We start from the raw sequence: 18008 nt of genomic DNA on the forward strand, positions 1-18008 counted from the left end.
AGAACTTGAGAAGTCACACGCGGAGTAAATTAAAAAATACAAAACTGAAAAATCATAGCGCTGATATGTATATAAATATATACATACACATTTTTTAAAAATTGTCTCAGTTTAATAATCTGTTAACAAATATAAAAAAAATACTGAATTCCTTATTGAATGAGTACATATGTTTAACTAATCTAGATAGTAAGTATGAGTTTGTTTTTCAATTATCTTGTACGAGTATGTTATAAAAAAAAAACAATTTATAATTTTAATAAGTTCTGTTTATAAGTTCATAAAAACGGTTAATTTAAGACACTTATTTATTTCAACGATCGGGATTGACTATTAAGACACGAATACGAACAAGTCTTTTAATAATTAAAAAGCCATAACCATTTTATTGTAATCACGATTCGTTGCATTGTTAGTCATGTGTTGTATAGAATAAAATGTCTTCATTAAACATGAAGGTCGCCGTTGTCAGTTGTAAATATTGCTTATACTATGTAGTCCGCAATATCACGCCCGCTTAGAAAATAACAGACACTGATTCGCCATTTAATCTAACGTTGAATAATTATCGTTTGAATAATAATAAAAGCATACTTTTTCAGAATGAAGACGGTAATATTTTGCGCCATCTTGATGTATTTCGTTCAGGATTACCAGTGCACGATACAATGTGAGTGTTAATTGTTGTTTTTATATATATTCCATAGATGTCATGCTATTGGCATTTTTGTATGTCGTATATTATGTCAGCGCCCAAGCGTTTATAGAGTGAGTACATTCTAAAAAAAATTTAATGCTAAGATCTAAAATTGACACTGTACAATGAATTCCATATCGATTGAATGTAGTGTCTCTGTATTTTCAATTCAAAAGTTTGTAAGAACTTTTATTTTTTGTAATGAGGAAGTTCAGTGGTTTTCATACTTTTTTATTTGTTAATAGACTATTAAACCAATCCAAAAAAATAGGTATCGTATTATCAGCGCAGTGATTTCTCAAAGTTTTGTATTTTTTAAATTACTCCGCGTGTGACGTTTCAAGCTTTCTTCCCCTTCTTCTCGATGGAGTCTGCTGATTGGTCAGTTAACTTACGGTGAGCCGGAAATCTATCACAAATCTCTCAATTGGGAACTTTGGAAGAAATAGAAGCGTCTTACAAAGTAATTCTATTTTATTAAAACCATTTTTATTATTTTGTTCATTCATTTTCAAAAGACTTCACCTTATAATTGAATGCTCTATTTTTTACCGCGTGTAAGAATACATTATTTATATCCAATTTCTAGTAGTGCTGAACTTCATCATTGTTTCTTTGCTAACCTTTATCTACCTATCATTTATCTATACATTCTGTGTATTTTCTCACATTTTCTATCGTTTTTTTTTATGTTTGATTTTTTAGAATATTTAAAAAATATATTTCTTGTGTCTAAAAAAACAAAACAATGTATCTGTTTCTGTAGCACTTGAAAAATAAAATGATTTAATTAAAAAAATACAAATTAAATACGTGAATATAATTGTTTTTATTTACTTGACACATAGGCCAGGAGGCCCAATAACGTTGGTGAACCACAGCCCGTGACACCCAGGGTTGAAAAAAATCACATGTAATATTTGTGTTTTCACCGGGAATCGAACTCGGAATCTTTCGTGCGTGAGTCAAGCGTCTTAGCTAACACCCCGGAGGCCACATGTATGTTTAGTACTTACCTTTAATCATTTTTTCTTTTGCCTGTTTTCAAAGTGGTATAAGTTATATTAGTTTTTAGCTTTACATTACGAAAAGGTCAAATAATTTCACTGAAGTATTTAACACCTGAAACGAAGGACTGATCTCCTTACCTGCCTGAAACAGATGATCGAGATACGCTGCATTTGATATAAAATGCAGTGCCTTATGCACCACTTGGTACGGATATGGGTTTGACGATAAAGATGATAATTTTATTATTTAAAAATGTGAGTAAAAAATAAAAAATACAGTTTTACTATAGTAACGGTTGCGCGATCAACACTGTTGAGTTATTAATTAACTGCACTAGCATAAACTCTTAGTCAATTCTATAAAATGGTTGGTTTTATTTAATAAATCGTTGACCAAATGTATTTGTGATTAGTTACTATGAATTTGCACCGAAAAGGTACTCAAAATTATTCATGATTTGCCATAGTAAGCTTCTAAACGGGTTGTGGTGCCTCTGAACTAGGTACCGGGAACTGTCAGTAGAATAGCAATAGACAACAAACACAGATAATCAGTGACGTAGGTAAACATATAAAAGCATCGACGCACTGATCACTCCTTCTCTTCTCCACCTTTGCAGCTCGCCACCCACAACCAAGATTCGAGACCTTCGCGACTCGAAATTATTGTCAACCGCGAAGTGAAAATATATCAATTCTAACTTCAGCGTTCATTTGTCTTTGGAATATATTCAATGGCGAATCTCGTTCATTTTTAATTGGAATTCATTTAATCTTTAATAAACAGTGTTCAAAATTCATGTAAGTACAGACTTTTATTTGATTACAAAGTGAAAAGCAACCTTTTGAAGAGCAAAGTGGGACCACTCTCGAGATGTTGAATGTAGGATTTTGATCGACTTCCTACACCACATTTTAGCCTGATGCACAGGATTAAAAACATCTACGCGTACTGGTTGTTTAACTTAAGCTGACGCGTTCAGAAAACTCACACTAACGCTTTTAAAATCTACAGGATGTTGATTTTAAAAACGTTGTATTAAATTTTAACCAAATGTTCTACCTTTTTTTAAAAATTCGGTGTTGGATTAGAGGGTTTTGTTTATAAAAAAAAGTACAATGCATTAAGAAAATGTAATATTAATTTACTAAAATACTTTATCTCATTATTTTTTATTTTTCAAATCATTTTTTAAAGTGTTGCATTTTACTTATTATAATCCTTCCAAGAACAAGGGGCAATTTAAATTTGATTTTTTTATATTTTTATAGTCAATTACTGTTGAACTAGAATGCGAAGTTGTGAAGAATGTTTTAAGTATACATATAAATAACAAGATTTATTGTTTATCAATAAGTGTGCACACATATTTTTTCCGATATAAATTGTACTGTGCATTTTAATTACACTCTTTTCATTATTGTAATTATGATCACAAAATATTCAATAAACACCTTCATGTTTTCAAAATAAATACTCGGTGACTAGAGTGTGGTTTCCTAGGAAAACGGTGTTATCAATACCATTTAACACCGTTTCCCTAGGAAACCACTCTCTAGTCGGCGTTACGACGGCTGTCCACTGCATCACCGTTCACTACGACCGTTAAAATACGGGCACCGCTCTCCTAGGAAACCCTAGCTTTACTGACCCAGTATTAGAATCGACCATTAGCCGATCGCTAATGAGTGATCTTCACCACAACTGGTGATCTACGTCACAATATTGGTTTCTCCCACATAAATCGAACATTTTAAAGTGCATCAGCTGCATATCTAAGAGCTAGAGGCGGCAACGTAGGCCATTTGTTTTTCTTAAATGCAGGATCAAGGCAACAAAAACTGTTATATAAAACAACAAATAATCCCATAAAATGGAAATGTGGTGGTATTGCAAAGCTAAAGAGGGGGCTAACATCGTTTCTTCATGCCATTGATCGGAAGAAGTCGGAAGAACTAATGTCCATTGAAAAAATACAAAAACGGTGTAAAAAAAACATTTTCTGTTTATGTTCAAACTCCACTAATTTCATATGTTGTTAAAATTAAAAGAGTTTTTTATTTGAAGGTATAAAAATATGTTATTTTATTGCTAACGAGATTTATATATTTTTTTTAATAAAACCATTAATGGTTTTAGTGCCAAGTGCCAAGGTGAAGTTTGTTTGGCTTTATTTAAAATGATAATAATTCGTAGTTTGGCGGTCTTGACCTGGATTCATGTGTTTTTATGCGTTTTTTGTAATGTAATAAATAAAAAATATTTCTTATTTATTTCATTACCATGGACGATGCCTGTGTCCTCCCGGATGATTGGTTTGTCGAACAGCCTACCAAAAGAAATGGATCTAGTGATTAGCTGCTGCAGACTTCTCTCGAACTATTTTCTTGTGTATTGGTGATTTAGTTCACATAGTTTTTATGGATTACATGTTTATATAGATACCTTCAAATTTTCTACTATGCACTGTTTTTATAATACTCGTGTGCCAACTTACATTGTAATTGACTGATGTGATGTAATAAACATGTAAATTTTAAATAAATAAATCAATAATTATTTTGGTTTTTAATCTGAAGAGCCCTTATTTCAAAGTAGGTAGAGTCCGTTAAACTTTGCTAATGTGTGCGTGACAACACTTTAAAATAAAATATGTTTATTTGCCTTCTAACACAAACGAAATTTGTATGTTTACTTGGTTCACTGAATGGCGCTAATACATTGATTGGTGGCCTTCTTGGTGAAACACACACGAAATTTTCTGGGTTCGACTCCCGGTGAGAACAAAAAAAGTGATTCATCTCAATCCTGGGTGTAATGTGCTGTAATTTACCACTGTAATTGGGCCTCAATGGCTGTTGTGGTTCTAAAATATTAAATTAAATTAAATTAACGAAGGATTAATTAATATTCGTATGCATTTTGCCTACCTATTGTAATGTAATATTTTTTCATTGATCTAGCATATATTTTTTTGCAGCGTTTAGGCAACAACGGTATATTATTTTTTTTTAATCTAATAAAACACGACTTGTATTAGAAATACCAACGGTTTAATCTACAAGTCATGTTCAGAAAGTGAATTTACTAGATTTTTTTTTGTTTTTTAGAAAAAGTTCATTTAAAAATAAAAATAAAACACTTATAGATTATTTTTTCACTTCACCGCCATCCAGTTCAATACATGTGGTAAGCCGTGATACAAGTTTCTTTATGTCCTCTTCGAAGAACGTTCCTGCCTTCAGGGAGGTGAAAAGATGATTATCTGAAGGCACCAAGTCAGGAAAACACGAAGGGTGGTTTAAAACATCACATCCAAATAAGTCCAAGAGCGCCAGGGTGGTGGTAAGGGTGTGTTAGGACGGGCGTTGTCGTGCAACAAGCACACTCCTCTTTCAGCATTCCCGTCCTTTGTTTCGAGTGCTACTATTGAGTTTTTTGATAGTCTCACAATATCGTTGTGCATTGATGGTTCTCCCTCTGAGGCAGGAATTCGACTAAAATGATACCTTTTCGGTCCCAAAACACTAAAGTCATATTTTTTTTGCCCGAAATAATGGTTTTTAATTTTAAAGCAGATGTGGAATTAGTATACACAACTTAAACACAATTGTTCTATTTCTAAAACTTTCGTTGTAAACCGTTTTGATTCGCGAAAAAATTTTTTTAGGTGTTATTGCTTTCGGTAGTGTGGCTCGCAATTGGCGAATTTCTTACCGACAACTTTCACACAACTGGATGATACACCGTGAGTTTACGTACTACCGTGTTCCTGCGATGCTCAAACTATTAGGAGATCAACTTCTACCAATCAGTGTTGCCAACCCTCAAAAATTAAAAAAAAAAAAAAACTACAGCCCGCTATGATCACAGAACCCTTATTCGTATTTCTATAGTCCACACAAAAATTATAGAATTGCTAAGAGAATATGTATCTAACTACTCTGTTTATATTAATAACCAAAAGTTGATAATGATGTCAGAAGTCAAATAGATAAACGCTAAATAGTTTTTTTTTGTTTACAATACATTTACATTAAAATACCTCCTTAAAATGTTTATATTTATTTTTAAAAACTGGTTTTATCTACTTACACATGTGACAGCGATTAAAAAAATATTTGTTTTGTTTTTTATTTGCAATTTAATTTATATTTATTGAGATACAAAGTCCCACTCCATGGGACTTAAGTAATATTTTGAGTTGGAACAATAATAAACAACAATAATATAGTACCTACAGCAAAAATATGAATTTTTAATTTATTTATTTAATCATTCAAAATTACAAAATTAAATATTTATGAACTTAAAAAGGCTTTTTAGTCTATGCCCGTGTCAAGCCACAATAAATAACAATAAAATACATCGTAAAATTAAATAGATCAAATTATCATGACATAGAATAACAATCTAGAAAAAAATGTAAATGTAATAAATAATCAAATTCCAAAGAATACAATGCAAAAAAGATAATAAGAAATAATTTTTAAAATATAAATTATACAAAATTAAGAATCACACATAATCAAATATACAAAATAGTAGTATCATTTAAATCAACAAAATAATAGTAAAATATAGTAGTATTAAAAAAACAAAATAAGAGTATCATTTAAAAATAAAAAAAATATACATATTCAATAACAAGAACATTATTAAAAAATAACACAGCACATCAATGAAAAAAAAAACAATTATTAAATCAAATTTCTTTTTTTAAATCACAATAAAATGGTATATTTAACACGAGCTGTTTTTATTGTTGGCACACTACAACAGAGACGGAGAACATTTTAGAGATATGGTGGTCTGTCATTTACAAGGCTAATGAAATGTAATTGGCTGGTTTAAGTGGTCACTATATATACTATGTAACATTTACCAGTCCACCAAGTTTGAACAACATCCTCTAATCTTCCATCTGTTGATTTTTGTGAGGTCAAATAGCTGAATTATTTATGAATTGAGATGAGATTCATCTGACTAATTTATTTTAACTGCACTCTGCATACTAGACAATACTTTAAAATATTTTTTAATATTTCAAACTTTTTTACGGATCAGTTTACGAGTAATTAACAATAAAGTAAGTTAGTCGGATAAATAATACATTTCTGCTTGTAAAATAAAACAAGAATCCTGGACGAGTTTTTTCGACTCGACAACTCATCATCATTCCCTTCCCACACTATGGTTAATACGTGGACAATACAATAGATAAGACAATATTGTCATGTTCCAACTCAGTGAAGAACCTCAACCACGCATGACAGAACGCTGGGACAATATTATTGATAAAATAATATTGTCCCAGCGTTCCCAATTTATGGGATCCTCTTTACTTTTTACTCTGTGTTTAATGTTTTTTTTAAATATGATTTTGACATGAAGAATAAGTAAGTAAAATAAATGGTGTTACGTAAATGATAAAATTTGTTTAAATAAAAAAAAATAAAAACCATTTTAAAAACAGGAGTCAATTTGTCACATAGTATTTTAGGAGTCCCAAAAGGTTCTAATTTAAGTCCGCTTTTACTATCCATTTTCATAAATGACATTACTAAGCGTGGTATATTATTTCCGAGTTTCGTTGTTTGTTGATGACCTTACATTGTTTCTGGAGATTTTCATCTTGGATGATTGCCGCCTTCTCTAATCCTGTATAAATAATATATTTGATTGGAAAACTCAGAACCAATTTAATTTTGATGTTTCTAAATGTTGTATTTTGTCATGCACTAGGCTATTAAAAACTATCTCCATGTGGTTCTGTATTGGAGAGTGTTCACTCAAACAAACTTCCAATGTCAAAGACCCAAGAGTTATGTTTGAAACTAAACTGAAATTTTATGCTTGTGACAATGCTCGCAAAATGTTAGGATTTGTTCTCCGAACAGCTAAGGCGTTCTTGAATGCTCGTTGGTGCTAAGCAGACTTGAGTGCTGATCTCTGATCTGGGCACCCCGCGAGTTGAAGTAGTCTGTTATGCTGGAAATGGTTCAGAAGAAATTTTTGTACAGATACTATCCGTGGTTGAACCCGTCAGACCCGTCATAGTGGGTATGTTTGGCTACAGTAGTTTGGAGAGAAGAATAAATGCATATTTGCTTATGTATTTTTTCCGATTGATCCGTGGTTTCACGATCAATTTAATAAGATCCCAATAACTTCCTTGGACAAAGGCAACATAAGCTGTTTTATCTTCCTACTTGCAGACCCAGTCTGCCGATGATAGGATAGCTTCCTTTTACCCTAATTACTGGGTATTTTTATTTTATCATATTTAAATTGTTTAGTAATTTTTTTCTCTCATGTATGCCTTAAATATATTTTTGTTATGTACAAGTACATAAGCTGATAAAAAAAAAATTAAATTGAATTGTAATTTTACCATAAACATGTATTTTTATTACATAGTTTCTAATGTTTTGTGTTTTTACTACGTATTTTACTGGGGTTTAAATATGTTTTTAACATGTTTTTCACTATATTTTTACTTTTATCTGTTTTTTGTTTGTATTTATTACTGTTTTTTATATTTTTTTACTGCTTAAAAACGGGGTAAATAACAGCTAATTACAATAAATGTTTGATTTTTTGCATATGATATGATAATAAATAAATAAATAAAATACGAAAATTTGACCGCAGTTCACACGTGAGCTCTGCGAAAATAAATACACGACGGCGTTTATTACGAACGAGTTCACTTAAAATATTACTTTTTTTATACCAGAATGTATTTGAATGATTAAATAACGAACTAAATAATAAACAAGATTTTTTTCTGCCCCCAAACTCGGCAGAAAAAATGCACGGGAGCGACGCATACACGCCGAGCAGAATATTATTGTCACAAGGTCCTGTTCATGCGTGTTCACACGAGGACAATGCGACCGCAATATTTTGTTAAATAAATGTTAATAGATATATTTGTACATAACAACTTACCGACTTTTCTAGCTCTACCGGTTTCGAGATGTAACCAAACCATACATGGTGCATGTAAGGATTGCCTACTAAAGGCATGTTGTTTCAAATCGCCACTTTGGTTTTATACTTTTGTTCAACAACTATGGCAAAGGTACATAGTGGGTTTTGCATGCTAGTTTAGTTGATGTCCTTTTGAAGAGACGGGTACGTCTCGAAACCGGTAGACATGGAAAAGTCGGTAAATGGTTGCATTAAAATATTTAATAACATTTAACAAAATGTTTGACGAGAAAGTTAATACTTAATGTACTAAAACATATTTTTTATTTATTGTTATTTTATTACCTACATAATATTATATCATTTATGTTTACTTATTTATCACGATATTACGACAAAAAATACAAACGAACATACGAAAATTAAAAAAAAAACGATCGTATTTGAAAAAGCATATTTAAATGTGCATACATGTTGTACTTCGATTTTAAATAGGATGGTGTCGATATGAGATCTCTCAAGCGAATGTCTGGTAAAACTATGTACGATAGATGCACAAATGTCGAGATCCGTACATTGTGTAAGGTTAAGATAAGCATTGACAAAAGCAAGAAAGGAGCTCTGCGTTGGTTTGGACATGTAGAGCGAATGAACATCAAAAGAAGTACTAAATTGATTTACGATTCGAATGTTGGTGGATCCAGAAATACAGAAAGGTCGAGAAATACATGTCATGACCAAATCATACAAACAATTGAAGTGGTAAAATGTCGGAACAATCGGCGCGTATGCATGAGAAGACGTATTCATGTAGAGAAAGCTAGATTTGTTTGCAAAGACAGAGTGATATGGTGTTTTATCCTATCTGTGTACCCATATGGGGAAACGGTGTGATGATTATGGTTTGTTTAAAAAATAAATAAATTTAGAAATAACTTTCATTTTTTATGTAGCACACCACCATAGGTACGTTACGGAGTGTCAAGTGTATTATTTTGTTTATATACGAGTATAAGTATATTCTTACATTAATTACAATGCAATTTTAGTTTTCGTTTTATTTTTTTGAAAGGGAATGAGAAAAACGGTATAAAAAAAGAAAAGACTTAAACAAGCATTTTAGTCATTTCAAAAATTAAAGGTGAAAAAGAGTGGTTGGAAAAAAGTGCTCACTGTTATTATCAATTGATTTTTCTTTGTTGAAGATATCCAATGCAAGGAAAATGAGGAGTTCTCCGAATGCGGAAACCACGGATGCCTGGACACTTGCTCTGAACCAGAGAAATTATCATACTGTATTGTCGTTCCCGGCTGTTTCCCCGGTTGCAAATGTAAAGAAGGATTCCTGAGGAACGAAGATGGGATCTGTGTCCCAGAAAAACTGTGCCGTTAGTAAAAATAAATCCAATTTTATGAAAAGTTTAGTTGTAATATTTGGGGACCATGAAGAAATCGCGCATTTTATGCCCTGTCGTTCGAGTGCAGTTTGTGTCCAGTAGGATTATTCTGTCAAAATTTCGTTTCGTAAGTTTGTTCGTTCGTTCGTATTTATCCATCTCATTCTAACGCAATCTAAACCATATTATGCTCTCGTTTTTTCTCATACGATACGAATTAATTTACGAAACGAATTAGTTACAGCTTAAGGCCACAGACACGGCGAAGTAAACACGTCCGAGCGCATTATTTTTTATTTGAACTATTTTTTAGCATTATCTACGAGTTATCCGTTAAAAGGCGTTAAGTTTAAGGGTAAAATATCCAAACCGTATTTTGTGATGTTCAGGCACAACTTCTAAAAATATATTCTAAATGCATTCCCAAATAATAATAAATAACGCATCAAATGTTTTATGAGATGCAAACTTTGTGTACTATGTGGAAATCTGTTATTAGTTCTGAGTTAATACACTATATCTGTTTGTTTACTAAAAATATGTATGTTGAACTGTTGATTTCCCAAATAAAAATAAAATAAAATAAAATACTCGTATACATTAACGAAGAGAAAAAAAAATAGAGACCTCCCCCCTGCGTGTGCAATTATTAGTCTCTTAGGAGTAGAGATAAAATAACTTTTTTTTTATTTGCATGCGACAACACTTTGCTTCATATATGGTCATACTTATGACTAAGTGGCAAAAAAAGGGAAAACGTAAAACCAAAAATGACGATTTTCATTTGGAACATTATTGCGACTTTAAGAATGACTTAAAACGCTTAGTAAGGAACTTCAGCCCTATGGGAAATTGGATACAGAAAATATTTTTTGCGCACCGTAAAAATTAGAGCATTTAATTGTACGGCAAAGTTTCTTGAAAATGTACGAAAAAAATAAATAAATTTAATAACGCACTACTTTGAACGATGTCACTGGTTCATATGGACCAATTAATGATATGAGAGCTGTGAAGGATATCCGGATTGCTTTAACACTGCTGTAACGAACCATTCGGGAGAACTGACAGAGAAGAATCTCTGACGTCACACGTGGAGTAATTTCGAAATTACAATACTTTAAAAAATCATAACGCTGATAATACGATATATAAATATAAGAAACAAAAAAAAATTGTCTTAGTTTCATAGTCTATTAACAAAATAAAAATTCCAAAAACACTTAACTTCCTCATAAGGATGAATTGATCAACATTTTTTTTTGTTTTTAAAACCGTTTTATAATTGATAATTTATAGTTCAACATTAACAAACAGCAGCCAGACAGCCTAAACAAAACCTTCAATTAAAAAATGATCTAAATTACTTGAATCAGTACACCATATAAAATATTTGGTAATAATTATTGATAAATATTTTAAATGGACAGAACACATTAAATATACACCAAAAATTTGAAATATCTTCAAGTCGATATATGACATTTAATTACTAATTAAGCTCATACAACTTTATTTAATTTTGTGTAACTCATTTTTAACTTATGGCATAATAGGATGGGGAAGCACTAATCAATCAATATTAAAACCTCTCAAATCTGATCAAAAATCAACAATTATAATAATTTTAAAAAACCCCTTCAGGTATCCCAGCGTCAAGTTATTTGAAGACTTTAGATATAAGGCAATTATATATTTTTAGAATTTTAATGTTTGTGAAAGCAAATTATACTCCCAAATCCCAAAAGAAATACTCCCACATAACCAGAAGTCAAACTAGAGGATGAGTCATGGGATTTACCACAAACTCTAAATTTGGGCAGAGAAATTTCAGGTTTTTGGGCCTCAAAATATTCAATTTATTACCCGAACATTGCAAAACCATGACCTGGATTCAATTTAATATATTTGTAAAAAAATTGGTTACTGAGTTTGGGTAGAGAATTTTTTTTTCAAAAACATTCTTAAATAATAAATGGTATAAATTAATATTGTATAACTGTATAATAAATGAACTAGTAGGTAGTATTATTATTGTTTATTTTGCATAAAAATGTCTGCCTTAAAACAGGTTGTACCTAGTTAGGCAGACTAGACATGATCCAGAGAAATCTATTACCTAAGTGTGTATGTAGTAGACAAACAAATTGTTATTATTGTTAACAAACCATAATTATTATTATAGTTATAAATTTGACGTTTAATTATCAGTGTGGCCATATATGAAATAAAGTGTAATCGCACGAAAGAAAAAACAAAATGCTTTCATCCCCACCCCCTTTAGATGATTCATAGTAATATTCTTGGACAAAGATTAAACTACAATTTCATTTTTTTACTCTTTTACATCAGTTTTGATTTAAATTTAGATAAACCTACTCAAAACATTATTGATATAACTAATTTGATTTTCAGACTGTCCTAAAAACCAAAAGCATTCTAAATGCAGAAATAATGCTTGCCAGGATACATGCGAAAAACCCAATATGTCCAGTGTTTGCAAAGGACCTTGTATTTCTGGATGCGTATGTAAGGATGGGTTTGTCAGACATCCTGATGGAGATTGTGGCCCCCTGGAGACATGTGGTATTTATATTTAACTTGTTAATAATAAATCATAAATATGACTCAAGTTATAAGAATAGCTCTTACTTTTCAAGAAAAATGCTCTCCTGAGGTAGAAGCTACGCTAGTCTCATGCACGCATAGAGGTTCCGGGTTTGATTCCCGATAAGATCACAATAACGTTATTTAGATTTCTCAAGCCTGAATATTCTGAGCAATATGACTATAATTTAACTAAAGCGACAAAATAGTTGGATAATCCTTTATTATTTTAAGAAGACATGGTCATGATTGTAAAAGTACGTATATTAAAAAAAATATACTCTGAAGAATGCAGATGGAAAAATGAGAAGGAAATATGGAAGTCTAGGCATTTACAGGACTTATGACCACTTTACATTATTTGGAGTATTCATGATTTTGCCTTTGTTCGAACATCCATATTTCCCCAATTCTTTCATTTGTTTATTTTTGTTAAATTATTATAGGCTGAGAGATGAATGTTACACAGTTTTTAAAGTTTAGTATTTTTGAATACCTAGACTCCTATATCCTCTTCTCAAAAATGTTTTCAATCTCGGTTGTAATATATTGGTTTTAGTAACTAACCTCATGTCTTTTAAAATTTGGACAAAATTAAAATATTGTTGAAATGTAAGTAACTTTAAAATAGCAATAAGTTTTCGATACATAAATGGTTTGTATTTCTTTTTTTAGAAAACCGACAGTGTCGTCGAAAAAGCGAGGAATATCAGGAATGTGGAACTGCGTGTCCAAAATCATGCGAAAACAAGAATAATCTGATTATTTGTACAAAAGAATGTGTAACTGGATGTTTTTGTAAAAAAGGTTACGTAAGGGATGAAAGCAAAAATTGTATCTTACCCGAAAATTGTCGTAAGTATCAATAATTATTTATGAAGCATAAGTAAATTAAAAAAACTGTCGTGTAATGATTTCGAAATTTTTCACGGTTTATATTGTTTAGTCAGGATCCAAATGAGGTGTGTATAGAAGCAAAACTTGCGTTTTCCTAATTTCATCATTAAATGAGTGTAAAAAATAAAAATAAAATGAAATAAAACAAAATTTAAAAAAACAAAATGAAATAAAATAAAATGAAACTAAATAAAATTATAAATAAAAATTATAATCATAATGAATAAAATAAAATTATTAAAATAAATAATTTATATGTAAAATAAAATCAATCTAAAAATTTTGCATTAAAGAGTATCGCATTTGGCATGTATTAAATATGAAAGTTCAATACTCATATTCTATCAAAAAAAGTGTTTTTATGCCAAAATACTCATTTTCCTAATGATTGTTTTGAAAGTCCAATTTTAAATACATATTATTCTAATAACGGTTTAGTTTTCACGCAAACTTTACAATATTATTGTTGTTAATTGACACGTCATTGTTCCGCGTGCATTTTGAAATTGGTGTGAAAAAGACAAAAAGTACCCGTGTATGTACTAAAATTCACATTTCTTGATTTAATTGAAAACAATTTTTTATTGCTTATGACTTATTTCGGGTTATTTGCTTGGATTTCAATATCACTTTAAAACTGAATTACGTTATTTTGATGTCATATTCGGAAAATTCATAGAAACGATTAATTTTATATCGAATACTTCTCATTCATTACCTATCTCTACCAATAAACCCTTTTTGTGTAAAATTCACAAAATTGGAAAATGAGTTCTGGTTTGTTTTTTCAATTATATGAACACAGTATGACGTGTGCTTTAATAATTTCTACTTAATTTTTACAAAAAAATCCAAATGAAATTATTCTTGCTTAATTTTTAATATTATGTACCCTTGCCCATTGGTTTTGGAAAAAACACGGTACCATCAGGACATTAGTACACACACCCATATTATAAACGTACACACACACTCACTAATTCCTACACAAACATATACACACAATCATCCACTTGCGACTATTGAGCAAATATACATACCTATACTTTGTTTGTCCTTAAACACAGCTGTTGTGATACGCGCAGTTAGCTCAACACAGATAAATGTTGGCCATTTTAATAGAACAAAAGCTTACCAATTTTTGACTTAAGAATGATTTTTTATTTACTCAAATATACATCATTTCATATCGTGTGTTTTTTAAATATTAAAATAAATAATTTAATGCTACTTCGTTTGATAAAAATACGTTTGAAATGACCTATTTACTTCTCTATTTTCCATAAGTATTTTTCATGATTGTATGTGTCTAAAATGTTGTAAAAAATGACAATACTCCTAATATCTTAAATGCATAAATTAAGACACAGTTGTACAATTATTTTATATGTACGTATAAAATAAAAATAAAAATATTTATTCTATAAACATAGTTTTTTTGGTCAAAGATTTAAAAATTATTTTTCAGCTAAACCAACTGAAACGCATCTTAAAAATATTTTGGGCATAGAGAAGAAAATGTTCAATGATGAAATCAAAATATGGATGAAAAAAATTAAAGAATGACAAAAAAGTAAAGAGGTAATTGTCATTAAAATAAAAGTACCTAATTACAACATATTTTCAATCTCACTTTACGGCAAATGTTTTTAAGTTACTTTTGTGAGGAAGACGTTTTGCTACCATGATGTATTCTTTATGTTTCTAAGTGAGATGTTATTGTAATTTGAGTTGTTTTTATTTCAATTTTATTTTTAAATAAATTTTAATTGCTGTTTTATTGCATGTACTTTTTTATATTTGATTATGTTTAAATTATGTTTTTGTTCTATGTAGTATATATGGTGATATTGATTGTCAAAGTTTTATGCACACATTCGTCCCAACTCAACACAGGACTCTGGTTCCATAGAGCTGGGACTTGTGTCTTTATAAATATTAAGTGAATATATTGAGTATAAAATAAATAAATAAAAATATTCTGTTCTTATGTATGTCATTAAACTCCTAAACGGCTGGACCGAATATGATGAAACTTTTTTGTGTGTGTTTGAGAAGGATGGTTTAGATTTACAATTGGACCCGGTAGGTGAAATATCAAACTCAATGTTAAATGTCACTTAGGATATATGTACATAGTTCATGGAAAATTTGAATATCGAAAAAACGTTAGCTCAAACAGCTAATAGCAGGCAAGCTAACGTTCGTGCAAGAAAACTTCCGTCAGGTCAGCTTGTAATATGTAAAAATCTTACATTACTTCAAACTAAAATATATGATATTTTATCAAAGTTTTTATCATTTTAATTGCTATCGACATTTTTTTGTGCCCGAACCCTTAAAATATTTTTTTTACCAGAGTGCGTACATTTTTTTTATTCTTGATAAAACAAGTATAAAATTACCAAGTGGTTGGTACATACATAGTAATAAATAACGTTTTTTCCTCTAGTGAAAACTCGTGTTCAGAGAGGGAGTTTGTTTTACATTTATTTTTATACATGTATTTACATTTTATATACAAAAAGTATCTAAGTAAATATATATTTTTTTAACATTTTATTTTTACTATCTAAAAAGGACTCCTTAAAATTAGATATTTTATTTTAAAAGATACACAATATTCCACTGTATAGAGTTTAGGCTTATAAACATATATTATAAAATACTGTTGTTTTTAATCTTTCTCTTTGTTAAAATGTTATTTTTATTTTTCAGCACAGTCATAAGAATTATATGAAACATCTGAAATCGACTGGAGTTTAATGAAAATTATAGAACATCTAAAATAAACATTTTTCTACAACCACAAAAAATGAACGAGTTGTAAGGTTGAATAGTTATCATTTACTTATTATGTATTACATAAAATATTTTATAAGAAAAATGGGTGCTTATTTATTCCCAATATTCAAGCAAAATACTCCAGCGCAACGAAACTCAAAAATGGACTAGTTTATTTATGCCAACTTTGAAAACCTTTAAAAATATTATTGTACTAATTTTTATAGTTGAAATTATAATTACATGTGGTCGAGGGGTCAGCGTATTTTGCCATCATGCCTTCGGTCTTAGGTTTGATTCCAACATTATTGGCATAAAATACATGTGTCGGTTAATATAAAAAGTCGTTTGCATCCTGACTAAACGATTATTCAGAAATAGCTTTTTTCTGAAACAGATTATCGTAATTTGATTAATTTATTAAAAAAGCATGATCTAAATTTTAAGAACGTTTTAAAAGTGTTTTTTACAAATGAAATAATAAGATTTCAAACAGGATCCATAAAAAATAAAGGTTTATTTTGGAAGTGGATTTAACTTGTTTTGAAAAAAATCATTCATAAATATCATATAATCTATTTGAATTTATCATGTAATGTATTGCACATGTAAGGATTTTCACTAAGAATAATTAATCACCTTTAACTATAAAAAAAACTCAAAAGGAAAATAAAAACAAAAGCAACGAGTCATTACATGCTCATTGTCAAATGTAAACTTGCATCCATATTGAAAAAATGCACCAATCTGATTAGCCACATCGGATATTGCTGGTTTTTTAAATAAATCGTGTTGCCGATTTTGAAAATGAAATTTCAAACTTTAAAAACAATAGTAAAACGTTGGATTTTTCCACTTTCGATATAAACAACCCATGTAATCTTAATATTTTTTATAGTTTTGATTAAAAAATATTTTTTACCGAAAATAGATTTTACCGATTTTGATATTCACCGACACATTTATTTGAAAATATTTTGAAATCTATTGCAACATAGAAAAAAAACATTTTTGAATGGGGTAAAAGGAAGTTTAGGCTTTTACAGGGCTTATTGGTTGGTAAATGGCTACTTTACACAATGTGTTAAATTTACCATTTTGCCCGTGTTAAAACATCCAGAAGGCTTCCAGCGTATTCATCAAAGCGACTGCAAGAGTCTATTTTTCACAATCCTAAAGGAGCACAGACAAAACTTTACATTTCAAGGCTCTGAGTAGTAATTTTTGTGATTATTTTAATGATAAAAACAGGCTGAGCCATGTGATGATGGAAACTTATTAAACCTGAGGATATTCCATACCAATTTTCAAATACCCTAGTTTTATATAGATTCCCTTATAATAATTATGTATACAATGCGATTAATTTATAAATAAATGAATTCGAAGAGAGTTGAGCAATTTTTTCATATTTGTAAAAGAAAATTCATGTTCTTTTAATTCTTGGTCTGAGTTGAACGTAATTATGCAGAAAGCAGCCAGTCCTGAATAAAAAATAAAAAAGATATTCATTTTATCGGGGGCAGTAAGGTAAATTCTTTGTTCTGCTAAAAAGAACCAGACCGCTTTCATACAAAAAACTGTATTAATCACCATCTGAAAATGGTGTCGATCACAAAAACAGCATTTCTTAATTTGCAGAAAACACCCACAGCACTAGAAAAAATATGGTACTTTAA

At 30.0% G+C, this 18008-nt stretch overlaps 1 protein-coding gene across 7 annotated transcripts; it reads left to right on the forward strand.

Moving 5' to 3' along the window:
- Positions 1–433: 433 nt before the first annotated feature.
- Positions 434–17719, forward strand: LOC148275979 (serine protease inhibitor swm-1-like). Of its 7 annotated transcripts, XM_088234942.1 has the most exons (7): positions 434–474; positions 603–670; positions 9850–10032; positions 12457–12627; positions 13324–13503; positions 15014–15126; positions 16264–17719. In XM_088234942.1, exons 2-6 carry the CDS (start codon positions 604–606, stop codon positions 15109–15111), a joined length of 699 nt encoding a protein of 232 aa, XP_088091068.1. In that variant the 5' UTR covers positions 434–474; position 603; the 3' UTR covers positions 15112–15126; positions 16264–17719. The 7 variants fall into 7 exon arrangements, with proteins under 7 accessions (XP_088091068.1, XP_088091067.1, XP_088091070.1 ...); XM_088234941.1 differs by lacking the exon at positions 434–474 and having other exon boundaries at positions 483–670; XM_088234944.1 differs by lacking the exon at positions 434–474 and having other exon boundaries at positions 483–670; positions 16269–17719.
- Positions 17720–18008: the final 289 nt, after the last annotated feature.

Source organism: Micrasema longulum, unplaced genomic scaffold (assembly GCF_059751315.1).
Source record: "Micrasema longulum isolate JH-2025_06_02 unplaced genomic scaffold, ASM5975131v1 h1tg001306l, whole genome shotgun sequence".
NCBI lineage: Eukaryota > Metazoa > Arthropoda > Insecta > Trichoptera > Brachycentridae > Micrasema > Micrasema longulum.

What these genes read in the sequence shown, in the direction of transcription:
- LOC148275979 (XM_088234942.1), top strand. Translation starts at nt 604, where the DNA reads ATGAAGACGGTAATATTTTGCGCCATCTTGATGTATTTCGTTCAGGAT. An exon ending in TTACCAGTGCACGATACAAT is followed by an intron (nt 671 to 9,849) that starts GTGAGTGTTAAT and finishes TCTTTGTTGAAG; the next exon opens with ATATCCAATGCAAGGAAAAT. An exon ending in TGTCCCAGAAAAACTGTGCC is followed by an intron (nt 10,033 to 12,456) that starts GTTAGTAAAAAT and finishes TTTGATTTTCAG; the next exon opens with ACTGTCCTAAAAACCAAAAG.